At 33.5% G+C, this 26,589-nt stretch overlaps 1 protein-coding gene across 1 annotated transcript in view; it reads left to right on the top strand.

The window, feature by feature from the left end:
- Positions 1 to 26,589, top strand: part of LOC137388359 (calcium-activated chloride channel regulator 1-like) — a 54,776-nt gene that overhangs the window by 21,556 nt on the left and 6,631 nt on the right. The window contains exons 7-20 of the mRNA XM_068074846.1: positions 1,140 to 1,281; positions 1,840 to 1,966; positions 5,028 to 5,284; positions 6,207 to 6,434; positions 6,982 to 7,115; positions 10,729 to 10,873; positions 11,902 to 12,111; positions 14,200 to 14,358; positions 16,105 to 16,225; positions 18,264 to 18,355; positions 22,243 to 22,354; positions 23,282 to 23,434; positions 24,162 to 24,299; positions 25,115 to 25,257. Of these exons, the coding sequence (XP_067930947.1) occupies positions 1,140 to 1,281; positions 1,840 to 1,966; positions 5,028 to 5,284; positions 6,207 to 6,434; positions 6,982 to 7,115; positions 10,729 to 10,873; positions 11,902 to 12,111; positions 14,200 to 14,358; positions 16,105 to 16,225; positions 18,264 to 18,355; positions 22,243 to 22,354; positions 23,282 to 23,434; positions 24,162 to 24,299; positions 25,115 to 25,257 (2,161 nt within the window). The remainder of the gene's footprint in view (positions 1 to 1,139; positions 1,282 to 1,839; positions 1,967 to 5,027; positions 5,285 to 6,206; positions 6,435 to 6,981; positions 7,116 to 10,728; positions 10,874 to 11,901; positions 12,112 to 14,199; positions 14,359 to 16,104; positions 16,226 to 18,263; positions 18,356 to 22,242; positions 22,355 to 23,281; positions 23,435 to 24,161; positions 24,300 to 25,114; positions 25,258 to 26,589) is intronic.

A 26,589-nucleotide genomic window follows, 5' to 3' on the forward strand; every position in this document is an offset into this window, starting at 1 on the left:
TAGAAAACGCATAAATGCGTTTATGACGGCGTAAGGGTTATACAGTTTTGGTTGTGAAGTTGGTTGTTACCTATCTATTTTCTTCTTCTTGGGATTCGAGTGTGAAAGTCACGGCGGGAGGGACCTAGACGTCATTGATAGTCTAAGAAACAAATGGCAGCAAGCGATCAAATTGAATTGTCGATCTCACCCACACATTTCAACCTGTGGTTTACAAATACGAACTATTCCCAAATTGAATTTTTTTCTTATTAGTGAACTGGACCTGAGGAATGTAATGTTTTTTCCACTGCATTTATTTTCACACCACTATATTTTCGCACTCATCAGAGTCGCGAAATTAAGTTGCAGCGAAATTTTACTCTGTGTGCTACTCACGAAACTAAATACTAGCGAAATATAAGTGTCCTAGGGTAACATCACCTCAAACAACAAACCAATCTCAAGTGATAGAAAAATTTCTATACTTTTTGATAAAAACGTTTTAAACTTTACATTAGAAGCATTTAATTTGAAACAAGCCATTTGTGCTTTTGATTTATATTATAGTTTGTATATGTACATGTATCTACTAATAAATAAGTAAATACATGGACTTGTGACAGTGCTCTGATAACTTGAACGCTCTGATAATTCGAATACTTTTGCTCGGTCCCTTGAAGTTTGAGTTATTCGAGTTTCACTGTATATATATATATATATATATATATATATATATATATACTTTATATATATATATATAAAGTTTATTAAAAACTACAGGTTAAAATCATTACTACTATTAGTTACATGCAATCCTGTTGCAATCTTCAGGTAGAATGACTAAAATGTATAATTTGCAAGCTATAAAATTACTTAATAAAGCTGAGGGCTTAATACTATTGTGTGATATATATATTATAGTATACAGCAAATTATGTAGTCAAATTATGTTATTGAGCTAATTAGGTGTTTTCTGGCATGCCGGCATGTGGATATCAGCTCACTTCTAGTGTTAAGGCTGGCTAACTTCGGTTCGAATATGATGAAGTACCTCTCCCATAGACATAACTGGCAAGATTTTGTTGATGTGTTGTAAGAGCGCGGTCTTACAATTAGTTGGAAATATAAGCTCAATTGAAATGACCACAACTCTGTAGTTGCACTGAAGGAGCCAGCTTTGCACCAGTCAATGCAACAGGCTGCCAGTGGAGTGATGGAGAGGAAGCCTCAGATTGTGATTTTGTAGCAACCGAGTTTCATGGGACTGCATCTCTTCTCAGCTATGAGTACTTTGATAATGTAAGTTATTGGATGAGAAAAAATTGTATGCCATTTGTTAGTAGTTTATTGATTTGTATTGCTTCAGTTCAGGTACTAGTTTGCCAAAGTAGCAGAGAGTGTATCATATTTAGTTTTGCAATTGTGGTTCAAAGTACAGAGGCAACACATGAAAACCCAAAATTGTAACTATCATACTTTCTAAGCACCAGTCCTTTGGTTTTCCTTCTCATCAGTCTTTTTTAGGCTAAATGTTACACCTGCTCATGTTTTGTAGACCTGCAATTATACACACTGCCTGGTGTACTTATTGAGGCTATTTATGCTTTTATGCCGCATGCACTTTGTTATACTTCTCTGTGCCAGTGTTGATCTGAAATTTATTTGGTTGAATTTCAAATTATATACATTTCTAGGTATCATTCATTATACACTGATGTATAAACGATCAAAATGTGTTTGTAGGTTTTAATTTTTTACTCACTGATTATTTGAAGAAAAGAACGTACAGTTGAGTTTTGGAGAAGACCAAATATTATTTTAAAATAATGATTTATCAATCGTTCCACTATGTGACAGGTTGTTGAATTCTGCGACAGCAGGGAAGACAGCGATACTCCTCACAACAAACTAGCTCGAAACTTGCAGAACAAAAACTGCAATGAGAGAAGTGTCTGGGATGTGATGTTAGCTCATCCAGATTTTGGTGAGCTTTACTATGTCACATCTCGCAAGTGTGTAACATAGATTAATCATTCTACCATTTTTATGCTTATGGTAGCTTAATGCTTTTGGGTAAAATTAAAAAAGCCTACAACGATGCAAAATTTGTGAAAAGCAAGTGAATACGCTACATGTGGACTGATGATACAGTGCACCCTCGAGATACGATGTTGATCCGTTCCAGGGTTGGCATCATATGGTGAAAAATTCCTACGTAGGGGTATTATAGAGATCATTGTAATTATACAATGCAAACATCCCCTGGTAAAAATTGTCAAAATTTTATAAAGATGCGTACATTGAAAATTGGCAACAAAATTGTATGTTAACTTTAGTAATTGTAGTTACCTACAGTAACTGTATTGTATTTAGTGTATTTTAATGGTTAAGATCTGCAATAAAACGCAAAATTATAATGTGTGTACCAAATGCAGTACGTACGGTAAGAAGTTCTTACTTTCAACAGGTACGAATAACATGAACTTTGAATTCACTTCAAATAAGTTTAGCTTGCTAAACTCACACTTGAAACTAAGTTTTAGTATGTCTTTGCACTATTTTACTGAATTTCAACTTTTTATCACAAAATTTTATCCTTCATGAGTTTGTCTTCACCTTCACTATAAAATTTAGCGTGTCTGGTTGAAACCTTTTTCAACCTAATCCAATAAGAAAGGCCGAGCGATGCAGTTATCGAAAGCGGCCTCTCGCACACTTGACCATTTAATGGCTACCGAAAAGAAAAATGAAATTTCATTCACTATACTTCTGGAGTTACGTGACATTAGCTGGTACATGTAGTGAATAAAGCAGAGAGGAAGCAAAAATGTGTCAATGCTAATTATGTTGATGTACACTTGAAAATAAATTTAATACGTAATGAAATGGAATTTTTTCAGCAGGCTAAAATAAGTTGTCTAATCTTGTCCAATTTTTCTACTAGTTTAAAAGAAAAAAATGCTGGTGCAAAGCAGAAAATTGTTAGCTGGCTAACGCTTGTAAAAAGATTCAGAGAAAGTGGTACAGTAGTTTGTTTTGTATGAAATGTGCACAAGAATCAATGTAACCATACATTCAAAGTTTGTGCGTATTTATACCCTAGATGACAAGGCTTTAGCATGTTCCAAAAAGTAATGTGGATGCGTCAACTATCTTGAGTAGCTAATTACAATGTATATATGAGTTGCATACATACGATGAGTTGTATTTACATAGTAGAGAACAGGCCCACCTGCAAAGACATAGTTAAACAAGAAAATATAACTTAAAATCAAAATGAAACAAATAAAATATAAAATGAAATGTGTAAAATATGGAAAACATGCCACACAAAGAAGATAAATAATGATATATATATAAATATATATATACATACACATATACAGTGAAACACGGATAACTCAAACTTCAAGGGACCGAGCAAAAGTGTTCGAGTTAGTAGAGCATTCAAGTTATTAGGACAGTCATAAGTGCACGTATTTATCAGTAGATACATGTACATATACAAACTATATATCAATCAAAAGCATAGATTGCTTGTTGCAAGTTAAAGGGTCTCTCGTGTGAAGTTATAAATATTTTTAATCAGAAAGTATAGATATTTTTCTATCACTTGAGATTTGTTTGTTGCTTTAGGTGATGTGACTGCCAGGACGTTCTCAGATTAAAATTGGCAAAACTTGATCGCGGTTGAAACGCTCAGAAAAAATACATACGTATTTTTCTACCGAGCGTTTTAACCAAGGTCAATTTTGCAGTAAGTCAGTTATTACAAAACTGCTTTACTATTAAAAACCCATTATCAATTTTGCCGGTATTACTTTAAAGTTATCCAAATTTTACCTCGCTTTTCTTGCATTCGGAGGGCTTATCGCTAAGCGGATGTTTGGTAAAATTTGATTTTTGCAAACCTTTAGAAAAGTCGTTAATGAAAATATTTGCCGATGTTGGTAATAACGAGGCCTAAGAACTACTAAAAGTCGATGTTTATCTCTATGGCTTGGAATAAAGTGATATTCTAAAGCGATAGTAACAACCGTCTCGGTAGCCGTTTGGCAAAAAACTGTTCGAGTTAACGAGTTTCGGTCGAGTTATCTAAAGCCATTTATCATTGCGTGGGATTGGACCAAGCAAATCCATTCGAGTTAACCATGTGTTCGATATATCCGAGGGCGATTTATCCGAGTTTCACTGTATATATATTATACATGCATTGTTTTTATGTACCAGTCCACATCAGTAAATGAAACACTTGAATTATTTCTGCCGATGTAGGTTTTTCTGTATCTTCTACCTCCTCGCCCTACTAAATAGTTGCTCCTCTTGAATGCTGATCGCATGCATGGCCTTCCAACTCTTTCAAATCGTCAGTTGTAAGCTCCTCATTGTGCTTGCTTTAATGGAGTTCTTGTTTTAATAATAATTGCAAATGCTGATTGGTTGCGATCATATTCCTCGACAATATTAACAATACGGGTGCCTTCTTATTTACGACATCCAACTTTGCTGACATTGAAATGGTTTTTCCTTTATGTAACATTTATAACGGTCTCAGATTTCATAGCTAACCAATTAAATATAGATACTTGTAGTTATAAACGTATGCTGACTGAAAGTTTATAGTAAAAAAGAATATAACGCTAAAAATGGACATTTGCTCTCGCTTGTGTATTTTACACAAAATTTCCCACCCGGAATGCTGACCTGAGAAAAGTCGCTCATTGTGTCTCTTCTCAATGTTCTGAAAATGTTTTTGGCGAACCATATTTTGGCATCTTTGTTATCTCAACTTGCGTTATGAGCTCACCGACCGCCAAATTTTAACTCGGGCGAAACTTTTCTCGAATTCGTATGGTGAAATAAAGTTCGTATGACGAGGTGAAGATCTCACAATATTCAACTTCGTAAGCTGAAAAAATCGTATATCAGGGTAATCGTATATCTAGGGTGCACTGTGCTAGCTAAAGCACACATGAAAGTAAGATTATATTATGTTAAAGGATTGAAATTTAACATCCTCACTTTCACATAGTTTAATTCTGTAGCATTCGACTGCAACACCCTCAACCAATGCTCGGTGCCGCCACCTCAGCCTTTGTTTCGAGTTGTAAAAAAGCCATACACTGGTGTGACTGTACCACCTACCACCTCTACACAAGCCATATCTAGTTCTTCTAGCACAACTGCGAGCACCTCAACCACTTCAACCACTACAACTGCCACAACTACTACTGCTGCACCTGTACAGACTTGCTCTCAGGATATTGTTTGCCTCTGCCTGGATGTCTCAGGAAGCATGGGTGTATGTAATCTGTAAGATATGCAGTGTATTGGGCTTGCAGGTCGATTTTGCTTTGTAAGAAAGTAAAACTTCTTATAAAGATTTTATAAGAACCATGATTTGCACTAAAATGTAACGTTACCTTGTTTAGTAATGCATGTACATAGTGGCTAGAGGGAGTGTGAGGGAGACCTGACGGCAACACCTTCGGTAGCTACATTTTTGTGAAACTTTGTGCGGTAGCATAATCTTGAAATTTAATTTAATTGAATTTAGCTTATTAAATACACACTGTAAAATAAGTTTTAATTTTACAGTAACTTCACTTCTAATTTCGTTTTCATATTTTGTATTATTTTATTAGTTATATTTATTCTCTTATGGTTTGTAGCTTTTTTGACTCGCTATAGCTGCTATAGAGTCGACCTGTTCAAAACATTTTTTAAAACTGATTTGACAAGAAAGACTGTGCGATGGTGTTTTCAAAAGTGACCTTCCGCATACTTGGCAGTGTATTGACCACCGAGAGCCAGTTCATATGCTTGTACCGGAAAGGTTTCTCGTATGTTATGGCAGAAACTTGCTCAAAAATTTGCTTGTATCTTGATTTTTTTGTATGTTGGACACTCATATGTCAAAGTGTAACTGTAATGTGATGCTTTGTTTTAAACAGCAACACATTTAAGCATTTTTATTTTCAGCCAGTTTTCAACCAAACTTTAAAGGTTTTGATACTTTCATAAATAGTTTCATAAATTTGAAGTTTTTTTTACAATTTTGTTTTATTGACAAACCATGATCTCAAGGTTTGAGAACTAGAATGGGCTAATGAGGTTGAACAAAACAAACAGCTACATGTATGTTTTGTCTCAAATGTACTTTTTACTTCCAAACTATAATATGCTTGCCATTATCTATATCTTATAAGGTTGATGTATTGCAGACAGCAAACAGGATTGGGACTATGGCAGATTCAGCAAGTGTATATATTTTGACTTATCTGAGGAATGGAACTGCAGTTGGAATTGTCTCCTTTGAAAGCAGTGCTGATTTGCTTGCCGACATGAAAGAAATATCTAGTTCTGCTGACAGATCATTTCTTATTTCTGCTTTGCCACGTTCAGCGAGTGGTGGAACAAATATAGAAGCTGGTCTCAACGAGTGTCAGCGGGTAAAAGCTCACTTGATATATTACTGACAATTGTTTTATGCTCTTTGCTCTTCAGAAGACTATATAATTCTGAATTTAATACAATAACTTCAATATGTCACTGAGGTTGTTGTTTATAGATTTTTTATAGTTTTGTTAATTTAAATCACAGATAAAAATTAATCTTATGAAAATAAATCTTTTTGGCAAACTTTTCCATACAAATTTCACTCAATTACTAGTAGAAATAGCTAAAATAATGTTTCATTGCTAATGATAAATGACAACTTTACAATTTTTGGTGAGTCGTAGGAAAATTTATCATGTCTAATATGGGAAGAACATGGCTTAAGTTTCTCAGTTTTTTTGTCAAACTGTTTGCGCTTGTTTATCTGAATAGAGCTTGATTCACAGTTTACACACTGTCAGTCTGAAATTATACGGTTGCTATCTTTTTGTCAGAATAGTTTGAAATACATGCTCGTTTCAATGTTCATATGTACGCACACTCATTCTGAAAGATATATAGCCGCTATTTAAGCGTGTATAAGATTCTCAAACACTGTAGATATTGCGAAACTATGCGGGAGCGAGGCTTGCTGAAAGCAGAATATTACTAATTGGAGACGGCGATGGAAATGTTGGAAGTGCCATTCCTTCAATAAAAGCTGATGGAATAACGATTGATACAGTGCTTTATGGGTAAAATAAGACCTATTTCTAATATGTTACCTGCTGAAAAGCTTTTGAATTGTATTTTTGATCCCCTGGTGGCAGCCAATTTGATCATTGCTCAACTGTTTCACAAGGAAAACAATGTTTTTGTCACTCAAAACTTTAGCGCACTGTGGTATAGCGACGATTTTGTCATTGTCAAGAGTGTTTTGTCAGACCGGTCAACACTTGACAATTTTATTGCAAACCGATGGTTGAAACAATAATAATAACAATAAACGTAGTAACAGTAAATTAAAAAGATAAATACAATTTAATTGTAATGTAATTGTAAATTTGATCCATAATTGGTTTGGACAAGTTTTTTAACTTTATCAATTACACTCCTTTTATGGTTGAAGATAATGGTAATTTTACAAAAAGTAATAGGGAGCTCTTACCTTTAATGTCAATTTACATTGGTTATTTTTATTTTTTAGACAGCGTTGTCTACTCTGCAAAGGAAAACCATTGCAAAATATTTTATGAACCTAAAAATAAAACAAAACAATGGCTTTACTGTTTGTATTAGTAGTGGGTGTATGATTGACCGCCCATCACCTGGGTTTGAGTTTAGGATAAAAGATAGCTTTCGACGAAACAAAAACTCATGACTACAAGCTTGGTATATCGATACTCGGATGCCTACACTAATAGATCGCCTTTAAGTATTTATGAATAAGTGCGCAGCTACTTATTTTATGTGCATTGTCGAAACACCTGACAATCTCTAACGACAAACTAGATTGCTATCATATTAGTAAATATATAGACAACCCCATACATAGGTCGTTTTCGTCCTAGACTTGGTTAATAAATACAGTAAAACAAATAACTAACTATTGTGCAGCCCGGTAGTGATTGATCCACGGACCGATACTGGTCTGTGGCCAGTTAGAACATGCAGGTAACAGCGCTGCTGATCAATGTATTAAGTCTACACACGGGCCAGACGTTATTGATTTTTGGACGGAGGCTGTGGCCGGATGAAAATTGATCACGCATGGGCCGCATTTGGCCCCCTGGCCGGACTTTGGACATGTCCGGTCTAGGTAAATAGGTATATTAATAAACATGAGTCATCAATTTTAATAATTTTCAACTTTTGATAGATTAATTTGCCCGCTGCCTACAAAAGTAGCCTAAAGAACTTACCTGAAAAAGGGTTTAACGCCTGGCTACTCACGCATATAAAATCGGCTGGATGTTGCCAATGCTTTTCTTCAAAACTAAAGTATTGGTCTATGTCGGAGAAAACAAAACTGACGCATCTATGAATAACTGAAATGACAATGATAATCATGTCCGGTTAACTTTATTCATTTTAATGTGTGATAATTGCATCCAGTATTGTTTTTTGAACAACAATCACAACACTTATTCATGCAAACAACTAATTTTCTGTTGACAGATATATTCTCATTTGTAACAAGAATACAAAAGCCTATGGTATATCTTTAAACTGTTTATGAAACGCTTTAGATAATATTTTTGTTTATTAATAACGTTAAGGCTGTTTTATTTCGATAATTTAATTTATATCTTGAACTTAAAGTATGTTTGTAAATGATCTCATTGTTAAAGTGTAATCTGTTTTTAAGTAATAAATAGCAATGCAAATAGCGGTACAGCTATATTGTTATTCAACATCTATCATCAATGAAATTGTTGCTGATTCGTGTTACAATATAAAGATCCTGACAATACTTCATTGGCAGTACTGGCAAATTCAGTAAGACTGTCACATGCTTTTTAACTTTTCTACAATTTCACTACATTTAATCTACTAATACATCAATTTCCATGCAAATGTTTCTGTTCTCTGGCAACAGTGTTATGACAGGCTTATTACTATGGCAAGTTATCACTTTAATTTTTTTTATGTATAATGTTTCAATGTTGTACTGGCGTTTATAGAGCTAGGTAATAATATGGCAGATATTGCGATTTCAATCTTTTTTTCATGGACAGCTACATATGTAAGCTTGTAAAATATCAAAAACTTTTTGGTTATTTTTCTGGTAACAAAACAGATTTTGATTACATCAAGTTTAAACTAGATGATGAAATGCTAATGAAAACGATTCTTTCAAGTATGCGTGCTATTTTTCCTATAAAGTTGCACTACCTGGGAAATTCCGAGGTGTCTTGAAAATGTCATTGGCGTAAATATATGGTAATAGTTCCAATCAAATTGCAGCTCCTTTTGAAGAGCATAGTTATTTAGCTGCTCACTGATTTGTTATTAGTTTTGATTTGAATTTTTATATAAACATGAAATTTTAATATTTTGACACGGTATGTTGGAGTTATGTAGTGTGCCAAGGTGAAAATTTACTTAAATCTCATTTTGTTTATCAGATAATTCTACGTAGAGTTGATCCTAAGTCAACCTTTAACTTATTTACTATGACATGGCTGTTTTGTGTCTAGTCCCTTATTTTTTTAAAATTAATTACTGTTCCCGATTTATGCCGTTACGGAATCGCTTTAAATGTTTTCAGTAGCCTTCTTTTGCTTAAACTTTGTCAAGCTGTTTATTATATCTAAATGATCTTCCAAATTTTTTTTTGGCTGTGTTCAGATAGAAACACGCTCCATTTTGTCTGGCCAATGATAAGGTGATGAAACTGACAATAGCCATCACTTTTTGTCCCCACTAAAGGCTCTAAAAACAGCATTAAAATCACGGAATTTATAAAAATTCATGTTTAAGCCGACCCTATAAATTGTAACACACTGTTAATACATATCAAAGCAGAAGCTTGCGGAAAACGATTGACTTTTGTCGGCTTATTACAAAACTTTTCGATTAGTCAGTAGTTGTATCATTAGTCTAGTATGTCTCCGCTTATTCTAAAGGAATTAGTCATCTGTTTACGGTGAGCCAACGGAAAACATGTTTGCATCTCATGCCCTACCCTCGCTTTGCTTAGCAAAAATACTTTTATAGCTGGTTCTTCACGATGATAAGACACATTGCAGCTATATAAATTGCACAACTAGTAGACCAATAGTGTTCTGATGATTATCTATTGGACAAGGTAGTAATGACAGTGATTAGTTATTTTAGCAGTAATAATAATGCTGTAACCTGTAGTAATAGTGATCACTCATTTGACTCAGCACATGCTCAACCTGTCAACCACAGTAGTATGTAGAGAACAAAAAGGTGTCCGAACTCACCGGGAAACACGTTTAAAGCATTTTTATGGCACCAGATGCTCTGAAATTTTGTCTCGGTAAAATATCATTTGGTAGCGAAAGAGTTAATGGTAGCGGTGTGGTAACCAAAGTGCTACATGCATGTTCTGCTTTCATTAATAACAGTAAAAAAATGTCTCAAAATCTTTGAAACTCGATTTGTTGCTGTTATAATTACGTGAGCGTAATGATATCTTGCTTGCTTTCAACCAGAGTTTAGTTTGGTAAATTTTTGGTGATCTAAAATCACCTTATACGCAGGGATATACGGTAAAATAAAACACAAAATAAAGTCAGACAGAAAATTCTTAATCTCAATTTAACTTCATATGTTAGCGCCTAAATTGCAATTACATAATTATTACAAACTATTTTTTATTGTCATGCTCTGTTGCAGACAAGGTGCCAAGCTTGTTGAAATTGCAGAAGAAACTGGCGGAACTGAGAATTTTGTGAGTGATGTGTTCTCCCAGCAAGAGTTGCGACAGTTTTTCACTGGGAGTGCCTCCAGAGGCTGCAGCGTTGAACAAACTGACACCATAGTATGTTACCCTATAGTAAACCCTAATAGTATGCCTCTGCTAACAATAACGTTCCAATTAATCACCAATTTTTATTAGTTTGATGAAGCGCCAAATTATCAATGACATGGTGCTCTGGTTTACCACTTTTTCACACTGAAACATTTTGAAAAGGTCACAACTGCTTTAATCACATTCAATATAATTCATGCTGTTATTCACAAAAGTAGAGTGAATGCCTGTAATATACAGGAACTGATATTCGACAAAGCAAACCAAAATATCCTTGCATGATGGTAATTAATGTAAGTAATTAAATAAATAGTTTTTGGGCTGCGAAATATTTTCTTCGTTTGAGTGATTCTGTCACCCCAACTGTTAGTATTATGTTCTTGCCATTTCTTGGTGGTCCCAAAGACTTTTTAATTTATTGTTGAGTTTTTTCCTAAAAATGGTCTGATTGTTTACTCTTTAACTTTTTTAACCATTATCGTCCTTTCATTTATTCTTACTTAGACGACCGATTGCCTTTTGTCCGGTTATCCGAATAAAAAAGAAGCATCCTGGCTCACAGTCAAACCCTAGATTTTTTTTACATACGATTTAAAATTTGGATAGATATATGCCTCACCAGTCAAAATCTTTATTCTATGCATCAAGAAGAATTTCTCAAAATTTCACGATGTTTTTAATAAAAGAGTTTGGTAATAAACAATTATTTTTTAAACAGAGAACAAGTGTTTCTGCAGATCTCAAGTAAACATAGCGAAGCAAGCGAGACTTAATATTATCAACCAACAGCTTGAGTTGTAGCGTTGTAGCTTATAGCCTTTGCACTGTCTGAACAAGCTGATTATTACTTATGCGAAGCTATGACATCACAAACTAGTAAAACTGCATGCGCCCATTCAAAATAGGTTTGCATTACAAGCTAAGTTTTACCCAAGAGTTCTGTCGCCTAGTGTAGAAGTTGATGTGCTTCTCGACTAAACTAATTCTCAAGTCTGCAATGATTTGGATCAAGTGCTAATCTAGTATTCTCCTTTTAGGTCCAAAACGAAGAGTTTGTTATACCAGCTGGTGAGGGTTCACTTGAATCTACAGTTGATTTGGATGAGACCATCGGATTAGATACCAAGATTGTTGTTGACTACAATTCGGATGTAAATCTAACCGTAGAGACGGAGAAGAACCTCACAACTACGATAACTAAAGACCAAAGACTACAGCTTATTGTTGCTACGCTGCAAGGAGAGGCGGTGAGCAGACCTACAACTCAGTTTGCAAGAAGAATTTTCATATATCATGTAGTAGTGGCCTTGGTCAGGTTATGAATATGAATATCCGAATATGGCTGATGTAATCATTTTGCGCACTCTCACTCGATGTTTTTATCATGGTTGCCATTGGTAGATGAAGTTTTGTCTTATCCACTTTCTACATTTGGTTTCTCGGTAACTCTGTGAGTTACCAAATGGGTGTAGGATTTGTTCACGGGTAAATGTGGGCTAGATGCATGAACAACATTTTCTGTCAAAATCTTGAAAATGACCATTTCAATTAGTAAATTTGTGATGAGCTTTTAAATTACGAGGTCTTGAGAGTATTCTTAAACTTGTTAAATGTTTTCCTAATTGGTCGCTTGTTGTTTAGCAATGTAAATGGTCAACATTTAAATGAATTAAACCAAGCTGTCGACATTAAAGTAATGGGTAACTTGTCATGACCTCTTGTTTGCACAGCCACCACTCAGATTCTTATATTTTCAACCATTGAAACTGTCAAAAGTAAGGGAATCGAGTAATCCAAATAGACCACTGTTTCGTTTGCAGCATAGATGTATGTCTAGTTCGATGATCAATGCTGCTGTTTGATGAATAGTTAGTAATTTATGATCTTCTCAGTGTGTTCCTCTGACTCTTTCTTGCAAGTCGTCGTTGGGCAACGTGGGACGAAGTTGTTGGGAAGCAAAAACCTTTTCTATCAGCCGTTGCTTGCTTAGAAATTTTCACATAGTGACAAAGTGAGCGCCTTGCTTTAAATCAACATCACACCGACACAAATTTTTTTTTGACGTTGCGGACAAATCTAGTTCATGAGTTTATCTTTGAAATCCTTGTCGTAAAAAACCATCCTAGCCCGACGCATATTGGAGTTGCTTGCTTGATAAGAAATTATGGGAAGGCGCTTTCAACTGAGCTGCGAGTTATATTTTTGTTTGGTCCAATCTTTGGCACACGAACGAGGAACCATATTGCATTTTTCCTGCCTTTGATTTGTTGTATATCTCAGCGCATGCAACAACATTCAGCTGAACGAGTAGATCATACTGCGCTCTTTTCAAAGAATTAGCATCTTCTGATTCGTAAGTGCTTGACATTTCTGCCGACTTTTATACGTTCTCGTGGTGTTCTGAGGAAGTTTAACACACAAATATTTGGTTGGTGTGTTTTAATTGAATGTTGAGGTATTAACATTATTAGGTACATTAGGTAGGCCTAATCTCGTAGTTTGTATGACCCAAGAGTGTTTATCCACGTGTTTAACACGTGATCAATGCATGAAATATTGGTCCACTGAACCCTAAGTCTATCGAAATAGCAATGGTTTTCTGTTACAACATACATATGTAGGTAGCTTTTATTACTAACAAGTGTGACGATTGTCAAAGTGGCGGTCATATAACGATGATGTTTAATTATCGGGGTAATTAGGGTAATTATTGCTCTATTTTTCTAACCTTCTATTGTGACGGTCAAATAAAAGTGCTGTTTAAAACAAGGTGGCGTTTAAATACAGGTTTTACAGTAGTTGAATAATCGTAAGAAAAGGACTTTTTTTATCTAATATTGTTGTGGGGTCTTTTTATTTAACTTCCATTTCCTAAGTTTTTACTATAAAAGATTTTATGGCGCTGTCTATCAATGCAAGAAACATTATATAGCTGTTGCAAAATCTTGAAAGTCAACATAGTATAACATTCATCAAGTATTTTGTGTTGCTTTCATGAAAGTTATTTATGTGTTACAAAAGACGCATAACAAGTTATATATGTCTAGCTGCATTAAAACTGTAAAAATGGTTAAGCTAGTCAAATCTTTGCTACAGATGCATATACAAGGTCTTTCATGATAAGAAATTGAAACGCATAATCATAAGTATTTCAACATGTCATTGTGCGGATGGAAAACTAACTGATACAAATCTGTAATTAATTTTGGTATACGTTAAAGACAAAAAATTATAATTATATAAAGTTGTGAAAATTTTATGCTGTATCTCCTTTTTGTTTTGCTCATACGTTGCAAGTATTCCTGTATTTATGTTAACATATATATATTTTCTAGGGTGGTTACATTAAGTATACTATCACTAAAACAAGCCAAACTGGGAGTGATGTAGCCGTGCTGGTAACTGTTACCTCTGCCCCACTGCCTGGAGTCGAACCTATAGTTGTCAGTTACAAAGTTGGTGAAAACTACGTTGCGTTTGATGAGGATACACAGGTACTCGTTTAGCAGCCTGTTATTAATTTCATCAATTCTATTTTTATTGTGTTTGAAAGAGTCAAATTGCCTCACTATCACCCTGAAACACGCTTTTTTTCCATTTAGTATGTTCAACTGGTAGTCTTGGTATAGCCCTATTTAAATTTTGGATTTTGTTCAAGGTTTTTGCTGATAGTGCTTACATAAAATTGCTACATATATTGCAAGGCCAAACCAAAGAGTAAATTTAATTGTGTCATTCAATTGAATTAAGAGGAAGCATTGTAAAACCTTAGATTTTGTATAATTATAATCTCTGTGTTGCATGACTCAATTCATAACAAATTTATACCATGAAAACGAAGTAAAAACTGTTTTGAACATTTTTATCACAACTGTCACTGTACGTTACTAAAATATTGTGTAACACCGTATTACTATTATTACTGTACTTGAATCTGTACTTGACTGAAAACTTAAGACATATCAGTTGTGCTAAGAGATGATCACACTGACCACAATTTTTAATTTTATGATAAGTTTGTAAAGTCTAAAACTAGGCGCTTCCCCGTCATAATTGCATTTCAATATTTTCGAGAGAAAATTGTTTGCTAGTGTAAGCCAATTATCACAATTTGCACTGCTACTCAGAGCGTGATTAGATCAAAATATAGCGAAGGATGAAAATTTTGCATGTGTTGCAATGTTGAATTTTGACGAATTCATTTAAAAAAGAATTAAAAAACCATTCAAGGCCCTCTGCTTAGTTTCAAAACATACTACATTGATTTGCTAGGATTGATAACTTCTACACTACACGTTTTTTAGATATCAGATACAAAAAACGATGTCTATATGCTTGCCGTGCCACTTTAAAATTTATCTAGCGCAGCATTCCGGTTTGTCAGGGTAAACTCGCTAGTTGTCATTGGATAAATTCATCCATAGCCCATCCTCTAATTGAGAAATCCATTCTTGTATCCATTGTCAATAGTTGGATGTGAAAAATAATTCCAAGCTTTGAGATAATTGAAGACTCGAAAAGTTATTTACCATCTACTCCCATTTAATGGTAGGTTCTTAAAAATTGACTTGTATAATGAATGCACAAAGACATTGCAAACCTAAATTTATTGTAGATAAAGATGGCAGATGTCATGTTGTTCTACAGATTATTTTATTTCTTATGCTGGTTTAACATTAGGCTTGAGCAGCAAATACACACAACTCCTGCAGTTCTAATTAATGACACTTTCAGGGCTGCCCTAGTAGTCAGTGAATTAACCATTAAATGTACATTTATTTGCCGCTGCAGCGACCACTCATATTAATCTTTACATATGAACATCAACCCAATCATATAATATGCACCCGATTGACCTCGTATTGCTATCCCTTTCACCATATCCTGTATTCTTTATACATTTACTGCTGTTTGCAGGATATATAATTAGTGTATATCTAGTTATTTTACAAAAAACAAAATATGAAATTTCATCAATAATTTTTGCTGATAAGCCTAATATTGTTGACACAATATTTTGCATATGTTATTAAGATGTTAGCCGCAATATGTCAGTATTGCTGTATTTCTGTATTTCACTCATGTTTCAGTTCATGCGACAAGTAATATGCACTGGTGTAATATATTTTTTATCACTAATGACTTTATTGCTGATATTGCTTATGCAAAATTTTGCTAGTGTTTTAAGATATTAGCAGCAATGTAATGCCAATTGTTGTATTGTATTTATCACGTTTCAGTTCATTGGTTATGTGGGAGTTTTTCAAGGATTCTCTCCTGTCTTAAACCTCTCAGTTAACACTCTTATGAATCAACCAAATGGACGTCTTCTTTCTGCGAAGTACGTTGATGATGGATCAGGTAAGAAAATTCCAGAAATCTCAGAGTATTAGTTCATTTTGCAGTATTTAAGTTCTTGGATTAAAGTAATTAAACTTGTTGTGTTAAAATGTGTACATGATGGCCTTTGTTACCGGGAGCTGTTATCATGAAAGGCTTCAAGTAGTGCCACCCTGACTCTTTGAACCCTGGCCATTTTGGTCAACAAATGCCAAATTCCCTGGACAACTCATCAAAAATATGACATTTTGAAACTTTAGTAAAAATATCTAAATATGGTCACGATCGAACAATATTTTGTGAAACACTGAAAAGTTATTCCAAAACACTGAGAATGTCATCAAATAAAACATAATTAGTTTTACAGTTTTTGCGGGCTAGAACCGAAAGAATTCGAATGATTTCAACAAATTCGGAAAATATTTGCATTATCATCATATCTATTAGACACATGTTCATCATCATCATCATTTTCTGACACAAAATCATCAACCAAATTGTAGCTAGTATCTCATAATTATTCATCTGTCTCAAAAGCATTTATCACATACCAACAAATGAGTCGTATCATCTTTTTCAGTGATGTCATCTCACTGCAGATGTTATATTAACAAAAAAAGTCGGCAAAAAATATTTGAAAAAGGGAATAAAATGGAATTAAAATTTCTAGTCTAACTGCGTAAGTAAAGATCAGTTTATTTGGTTTCGCTGTTACTTGGAAACAAGGTTTTCAATCTTGGCCGTCACGGTTTCTGACACACGCCACAAAACACCGAAATACTGGCTGTCTGGGTTCAAAAGGTTAAAGATGCCTAAGCATGCGGATGAAATGCATAGCCAACTGACAAATAAATTCACCAATGAGAATTGGCCTGGGCCGTGTGAAGGTCATGACATCTTTGCGGGATTTTCTTGCACCGTTATTTGAGTGTCGCCAGCATATTTATTACTTGATACAAAACATCCATAGATTGTGCTGGTGATAGGACTTGTGCAACAATTCGCCTCACTGTATTTTCTCTCAAGAAAGATATAAAATTGGTATAAGTATGCTTTGGGCTGACAACATTAATCAAACAAGGGACAAAATTCGTTTTATCAGATATATCCAGCAATAGAATTATCGGAAAGGTTTCATTAACAGCTCCAATTTGCACCAGTAGTCTTCATGAATCTGTTACAATTAAGAATTAATTTGTTCACATAAAAGTACAAAGATAAGCCTTTGAGATGTTTGAGACAAAGAGCTGTTTGTCAAAAACCTTGTTGTCAGCAATGTTTGAAAGCTAGTCTAAGATGAAACAGACTTGCATTGGAAACACACAAAATGGAATCAAGATAATATTCATTAACATCAACTTTTTTTGCTAGTCGCTCATGCATCAGTTTTATCTCTAACGATGTGGACTAACATGCTCGAAAATGCATTGTTAACGTGTAAAGGTACTATTCCTAGTATACATTAGATACTACTGCTAGTCCATATCCTGTACTATTACTAGTATGTTATGGGTACAAGTACTAGTGCATAGTTTGTATTATTACTAGCACATATTTGGTACCAATACTAGTGTGTAGACAGGTCTTGAGTTGTTGCAGTTTTTGTAAAACTGTTGTGTAGACAACTTGTGACATTGACCTGTGATCTATTATGTGCCACTGCTAGTAGCTCTTAACTTAAACCTACTACTATGTAAATCACTGCTAAGTCGTTCAAAGCAATATTGCTGAAAGAGGCAGTGATGAAGAGAAGGAAAGATGAAACTGAGAAAACAAAAAGAAAGGGAAAAATAATTTTTGAGACAGAATAAAAGAGGGAAGGAAGAAGAGGGTGAAAGAAAAAATGGGGGGGGGGAAAGAAAAAGGAGGAAAAGCAAAACTGCAGGAGGGAAAAGAGTAGAATAAAATGGGGGAAATGAGTGGGAAGGGAGAGTGAAAAGAGAAAGGAGAGAAAGAGTTGAAGTAGGAAGAGCAAGGGAGTATTAAAGTTCCTCTAGGCTTACCATCGTTACCTATCGATGATTATTACAATACTTAATTGGAATATTACCAATTGTAGGTAAGGATTCAACACCAAATGATGGGGTCTACACAGGATTTGTTCCTGCTCATATGATTGATGGGACTGGAGGAAGCTACTTTGGAGTAGATGTAAGCTGGAGTACATATCACTCATGACATACACAATAGCTATTATCTGTAGTAGTTCTATTGCTAATAGTGATATGTTAAAAATCAGGCATATACATTACTCAACTCACTATAGAATGTTTAGTTTAGACAAACTTTCAGACCTGCGCTCAAATTTTAAAACAATGTTATTTTAAATGATTGTTTTTATATGGTTTAAATCTCTTTTAGCATTAGTATGTATTGTTGCTAATAATAGTACATATTGCATACTCAAACTAGTCAAAATTGAATACTAACAATAGTGCATATTAGGTACTAATATTTGTACATACTGTATTAACTACGAATACTAGTGCATTTTTGAGTAAAACTCATAGTATACATTGGATACCACTGCTAGTCAATATTCCGTAATATTGTATGTATTGGGTACAAATACTAGAATATAGTTGGTATTAATACTAGTACATAGGGGGTACTATGACTAGTATACAGTAGGCACTAATACTAGTACATATTCGTTGTACCTATTTTATATCGATTAACAATCTGAGTGTGTCAACCAGTGTATCTATATTTATGGTATTTTAAAAATTAGTGGCGCCAAAATCTGCCTGTTTGTTAGTTAGCTTTGTGTAGCGTGTAAATGTTACCAATACTATAACGTTATCATTCCCTCATGTCTTACGGCTGCTGTGTTTTATAAAAGTCCAAGGATTTTTCAAGTCGACAACTATTTAAGTTAAAAGTAATAACTACTGCTGCATTGTTATCACGCTTAACTATTTGGATACTCATTGATGAGGAATTAAAGTCGATTGCTTTTTACTGTCCATTACATAAACTCCATAGTATCACTTGTAATAGATATCACTGTTATAAAAGATATATGATATCACTATTGTAATAGCTCTTACCATTATAAAATATATACGATATCACTATTGTAATAGCTATCACCATTATAAAATATATATGATATCACTATTGTAATAGCTATCACCATTATAAAATATATACGATATCACTATTGTAATAGTTATCACCATTATAAAATATATACGATATCACTATTGTAATAGCTATCACCATTATAAAATATATATATCACTATTGTAATAGATATCACTGTTATAAGAGATATATGATATCACTATTGTAATAGATATCACTGTTATAAGAGATATATGATATCACTATTGTAATAGATATCACTGTTATAAAATATATATGATATTACTATTTTAATAGACATCACCATTATGAAATATATACGATATCACTATTGTAATAGATATCACTGTTATGAGATATATGATATCACTATTGAATTAGCTATCACCATTATAAAATATATACGATATCACTATTGTAATAGCTATCACCATTATAAAATATATATGATATTACTATTTTAACCCTTTCGTGGGCGAATTTTCAAAACTAAATCAGACTCCCATGGGCGAATTAATTTTCCAAAAAATCAATTTTTTCCAAAATGTTCATACACTTTTCTGTGTGTTATTATGTGCATATCTCTATGTTTAAAGGTGCATATGTATACATGTATATGTCCATAGGCATATATATATTATAAACAAATAAAAATGTATAACATAAAATATATGCTTTTCATAATAATTGTCTATTTACGAATGATTTTTTTCGAAAGCATTCTCTTTTACAAAGGCCCACATCACAGTCTTTGCACCATGTACTTATTCGTGTAACAAAGAGCTCCCACAAAAATGTACTTCCTGGATTGACAGGGTCAAAAAACTTTTCAAAATACTCTACTGGTTGAGCATCTACTGGAGTAAATACTGGGCCTGTCACTGCTATAAACTGCTGAATTGTAGGAGATTTATCTCTGTTTATGTTGGTTATATTCTTCCAGGCACTGGCATCACTCCTACTCACATCCTCATCATTACTGCTACCAGCCTTTTCATCACTGTCACTTTTAGATGTAAAGTCATTACAATCACAATTCAAACCTGATTCACTGTCATCTCTTGCTACTAAATCTAAAAAGTCACTGTCATCTCTGAATCTCTTAGTAATTTCGGTACTAGTACTTGCTTTATGAGAATAATCTCGGGAGGTTCTTTTAGAAGTCGCCATGACGGTAAACTAAAGTCAAACTCTCAAAAAATTCGGTAAATAAAAGCTAAAACCGAAGCAAGAAAAATAAAAGTTGATAAATTATTTAGAACAATTTTCTAATTTTTTTCGAAAGTTTATTTATTAATCACTGCTAAAAACGATCGTTTTTTTTTCAACCTTGAAGTCAATTTTTGAGACTAACTGAAACTACTATATCGTAGCTTGCTATTGATAAAAAAAGTAAACAAAAAACGGCATTTAGCTAACCAGAAACGGCAATAATAAAATACGTTACCGAAACGACAAAAACGTCGCACTGCCCATTAGCAGCCGTATCGCAAAGCGACAAAAACGTCGCACTGCCCACGAAAGGGTTAATAGATATCACTATTATAAAATATATACGATATCTCTATTGTAATAGCTATCACCATTATAAAATATATATGATATTACTATTTTAATAGATATCACCATTATAAAATATATACGATATCTCTATTGTAATAGCTATCACCATTATAAAATATATACGATATCACTATTGTAATAGCTATCACCATTATAAAATATATATGATATCACTATTGTAATAGCTATCACCATTATAAAATATATATGATATTACTATTTTAATAGATATCACCATTATAAAATATATACGATATCTCTATTGTAATAGCTATCACCATTATAAAATATATACGATATCACTATTGTAATAGCTATCACCATTATAAAATATATACGATATCACTATTGTAATAGATATCACTATTATAAAATATATACGATATCACTATTGTAATAGCTATCACCATTATAAAATATATACGATATCACTATTGTAATAGCTATCACCATTATAAAATATATACGATATCACTATTGTAATAGATATCACTATTATAAAATATATACGATATCACTATTGTAATAGCTATCACTATTATAAAATACATATGATATTACTATTTTAATAGATATCACTATTATAAAATATATACGATATCTCTATTGTAATAGCTATCACCATTATAAAATATATGTGATATTACTATTTTAATAGCTGTTACTAGTAGATTAAACCTGCCTGTTTCTGTCTGGTAATATGAGCTATATCATATCACTTTTGCACTAGCTCAACTTTTGGCTATGTATAACGTTGCTTGAATTTTTTTGTCAAGGATTTGGAATATTACAAGCTCATGCAAATTTTATCGTTTTTAATCCTGTTATAACTATTTTTCAATATATATGTTTGTACTGAATATCACATGGCAAACAGGAAAATCACCTAGTTGGCAGTTTTGGAATGCTACATTGTGTAAAGGGTGGACAGTGGATGGTAAATCCAAACATGGCTTTTATGTAAGTGAAAATATGAAAAACTATAGATTTTTGTTTAGAGTTTGAGTGTTCCTTTATGCCAAACAAATCCGCGTGGTAACAATCATACTGCGAAAAGTTCTCAAGGTCAAAGTCTTGTTGTTTATTGTTCTAAAAGTAGTTTTTGGCTGTTTCTCATTCAGTATCAGCTACTAGTCGAACGTTTGAACTCCTAACATGACTCAGGAACAATCATACTTATAGAAACGGCAATCTTTGTTGCATCCAAGTCTGTGTTTATTTTGAGATGTAATGAAGCAATGTATTATTTATCTTTACCTAAAAGACCTAAATGGTATGTTCGGCGCGAAAACTGTATTTAAGTTTTTTCTGCTGATTATCAATTTAGATACTAGGTTATTTCTACACGATGGTTAATTATTGTATACATAAGTTTCACTAACTCACAGGTCAATGTTACTGGAGAGGGGTTACTCCCAGCACCCGTAGAAGAAGCAAAGAGTCGAGGAAGGAGATCGACTAGCTATTCTAGTCTAGGAAAGTTTTCAAGATATTCTAAAGGTGAGGTTTATTGCAATGCTTTTTTATTTCATTCAATAATTTCCTTTGTAGTTTTGGTATCTATAGTCGCCTAAACATGTCATATAGAGCAATGAAGCTGGAGATCACTCTATGTTTGTTCATATGTGAAAATGAAAGTATTTTCGCAATTTGTAAGGTTTAGTGGATTTACTAAAATCACAGATCGTTAGCATTCAACTGTCAATACATTGATGTTGATAGTCGTTGAAATCCATACATTTCTATGACTGAATTTAATACAATAGAAACATTAGTGAGCTGCAAACGCGGCTAGGCATTTACGATAATACATTTCCTGCTGCATCGCAGTGAACCAATCATGAGGAATTTTGTTGTTCCTAACGATCCGTTCAGGATCCTCATTGATTTTTACAGGTTTCAAAGTTGTCTATTAGTTTATCACTCACTAAGATAAGTATTTTTGAAGCTGTTAAAAATCTTGGGCATGCTGATGAAACAATTTCTTTGAATAATGCTTCGCCAATTCAAAACAACGTATTAACAAAAGGGGTGCTTTTTATCACACATACATTCGTGATGTCATCTACTAATTTATATACATGTCAATCTCAAGTTTCTCTTTCTGTCATTGGTCTGCCCAGTTATAGCAATAAAGTTTTAGCTACGAAAAATCATCTTTGTAGTGGATTTGAACTCGTGACCTTCATATCACAAGTTTATAAGCAAACACGCATAAATAAGGCTAAGCCGTTCTAATCATTTCAATGGCTGCTACTATATGCTGTCCATCCTTTTCGCGATCGCACAATCCAAATGTACACTTTTTATTATTAATATTACTTTGTGCGTTTGTTAATTTGTTTGAAGTAGTTAAAATGTAATTTTTGTTAATTGTGTGGTATGAAACGTTATAAATTTAGTACAGAGAAGTGTAACAAATTACAGGAAGTATTATTATTGTCAATAACTGGAAAAGTGTACCAGATACTACACCACCCGATAGAATCACTGATCTGCGTATTTACAACACTTCAAACAGCGAAGATGTGGTTACACTAGCTTGGACAGCTCCAGGAGAAGATTTTAACGTCGGTCGAGGTTGGTTCTAAAACATTTTTATGAGTAATTATTAAGTAATTATTTATTTTGAAGGATTATTACATGAATTGCAAGCTGTTATTGAGTACAGATTTTTTAATATTCGGATTTGTCCAAGCCAACTGTGCTTTTGTCTTCTTTAATCTGCTTGTCATGTGATGGTGATAGATTGTCATGTGATAGATTCAAAGCCGTCAGCTATAAATTTTTAGTGCCACTGATGCAATACTTAGTAATGCGTATTAATAATTAAGTTGTTTTTTTATTTTTAGAGCCCTTAAATTTAGCTCACAGATTGCTTTTTAGAAAATGTTTCAACAGAAGACAAATTGGGTAGTAATAAACATTTCTCATTTCTGATAATAACAGTGGTTTATGCCAAAAGTAAATTCTTCGACGTTGTATACTTAAACAACTTATTTTGATAAGGATACTCTTTCTACAGGAGAAACCAAATCTTAAATTAAAGTAGTCTCATATGCAATTATTTTTCAAAATTGTTAGATATTGAAACCTAAGTACTTTTAGTATAGCTTCTTCTCCAGCACTGATTATTTTCAAGTCATTTTTATTAATTTTGCGCTAATTTAGATCATTTTAATTTTAGCACAGTATTTTGGAAAAATTTTTAGTTGCTCTAATTTACAGGCATTCTAAAACAATCCGCAGAAAAAGTTATCTTGTCAATTAGCCTTATCTTTTCTATTAGCTACGCCAATATTTACAGCTTCTGGATATCGATTTGGAGTGGCAGGGAATGAGGAAACACAAGGTATAACTCTGCTGCCTCTAGATTCTATCCTCGCACATGTCTCTAGTTTACTGGTAGAGGCTGGAATGCACCTAGAAGTACAAATTAACACCAGTAAGTTTATGCAAATTTTCACTTTCTACATGTAATATTTTAAATTATTTGTCATACATTAATGAGCATTTTGTTCTGCATTAAAACTGTTGTGAATAATCTTCCCTGGTTGTATTAGTTAAGATCTGAAGATCGGATCAAAATAAATTTGCCTCATCCTGTTGCTGAATTTGGAAAACACATATTGTGAAGGAATTGTTTGTGGTCTATAATAGAACCAACTCAAAGCAGGTTATGTTTGCAAACAACAGTTTAAAAGGTAATCTTAGTTTCTTATGTTATTGACAACGTAATCTGCCAGTCTAAAACTTAATCCAGGGTTGGCTGTAGAGTCGTATGTTAATAGCAGTCTTGGGGATTTTCAGTAGCAAAATAAAATTTTCAATATATTTTCAATTTCCTTTTTATTGCTCGCATCTTATTGGTTCTTATTAATATTATTGAATTTTATTTTCTCTTATTATTATTATTGCTTCTCAGTGTGCTATTAGACATGCCTGACTTCTGTTTATTGGACAGTCATCAAATAAGATAGTTCGTCTACTCCGATAGTTTTTGCTTGTAAAATAAATGTTGAAATTTTCTGAACATTTTATTTAACTGATAAATATACCATCACGACAGTCATAAAGAGTATTTCAAAGAATAAAAAGTAACAAGAAATTTTTTATCATTAGTTTATGTATTTGATTAACTTTGGCCATGTTTAAAGCATCTTGTGTAACCACTCATTTACTTTTCTACCTGTAATTGGAAGAAATGTTGTGAATTTTTTAGTTGGTTCAACATGTTCAAATGTTTTGTCTTTCAAACAGGCAGCATCCCCTTAGCACCACTTGGTCTCAACATCTCTGCAGACATTCTGACATTCTACTTTCGAGTCAAAGCTTACGATTCTAGCAATAACTCTGCTGAATGGTCAAATCCTGTTGCAGTTTCTTATTATGAGCCAACCACGGTAAGTTCCATTCCTGTTCGCTTCTTAATAACAAACCGAATCTTGAAAAGTTTGCTTTTGGTTTTTATGTGGATATCTACAGCTGTATACGTCTAGTGCAATACAGGAGTATACCTCACCGTTGTTGAGAATACAGTAAACAAGAAGCTTACCTTCTTTTCAATCTTTTAAAGATCTGCTTCAGACCAACTTGCATGTGTCTTGTACTCTTATGACTCGCTGTTGAGCCTTTCCTTTAAGGGAATATTTTTTGTTTGTTTTTTGTTTATATTTGGTCTACTTCTATGCATAGTTACAAAATGAGAAAGACGAGTCATCTCACTAAAAAGTTGTCTACCCTAATCGCACACTGCACCAATTCGTTCTTCATCACTTTCCTAAAAGTACTTTATCATCGTGCTCTGTCAATCTTTTTCATTGAGTCCAAGAAGTTTTCAAAATAAATTTTGGCAGAGTGTTTTTCCTAGGTTCCATAACTATTATCAATGTTTGTGTTATTATACTGGTGAACATTTATCATTATAGTCTGTTGTTATTATAGTTAATTTATTCTTATCTGTAGAGTTATCTTTTCTGTTTAACAATTCAGGTATTTCTTTTCTGCCACTCTAGATCCTTTTTTAGGTCATAGCAAATCTTCTCGTAGCATCAGGAATTATCGTTACAAGCAGTACTTTCAGTCATTTTCCTGGCTTCATGGCTTGCTTGAAGTTTTGTCATTACATTAGTTCCATTACCTATTTTTCAATTATCTTAAAGGTTGACTTGCAACAAAATTCACATTACAGTTATTTGGTATCAAAATATTCACCATTTCTTACTCTGTAGTGTTGTAGGTGCAAAATATGTGGGAATACGATTACGAGCTCTTAAAAGCTCAAAAACGAAAAGCCGCCGTAGATTGGAATCTCTTTATTTCTCTGACGTAGTCATGAAATTTGGTTATCATCTTGTCACGTGATGTTCTCCCGTGAATTGAAAGGCCAATAAAAAGCTCAATATAAAACCTATCGTGGCACTAGTTTATGACAAACACTTAGGGTTTTACCGAAGTTCTCGTATCAAATATAGATGCTCGCTACTTTACAGTTTTGTTTCGGTTTGGTCTAATCGGCACGTCGTAATCTGATCATGTGACCCAGTACTTCGCAAATAATTTTTGCAGCATTTTTCGATTATCACAGGTGACCAACAGGCTCATCATGATTATCAGACAATGATATGTACTCCTTCAAGCTAAGGCTAAAAAATTTAACGAATTTTTACGGCAAGTTATAAGATATCACCATTTGAGCCGTTTTGGAAAGAGAATCCAAACTACGGCGGTCTCGT

This window comes from Watersipora subatra, chromosome 2 (genome assembly GCF_963576615.1).
Source record: "Watersipora subatra chromosome 2, tzWatSuba1.1, whole genome shotgun sequence".
Lineage (NCBI taxonomy): Eukaryota > Metazoa > Bryozoa > Gymnolaemata > Cheilostomatida > Watersiporidae > Watersipora > Watersipora subatra.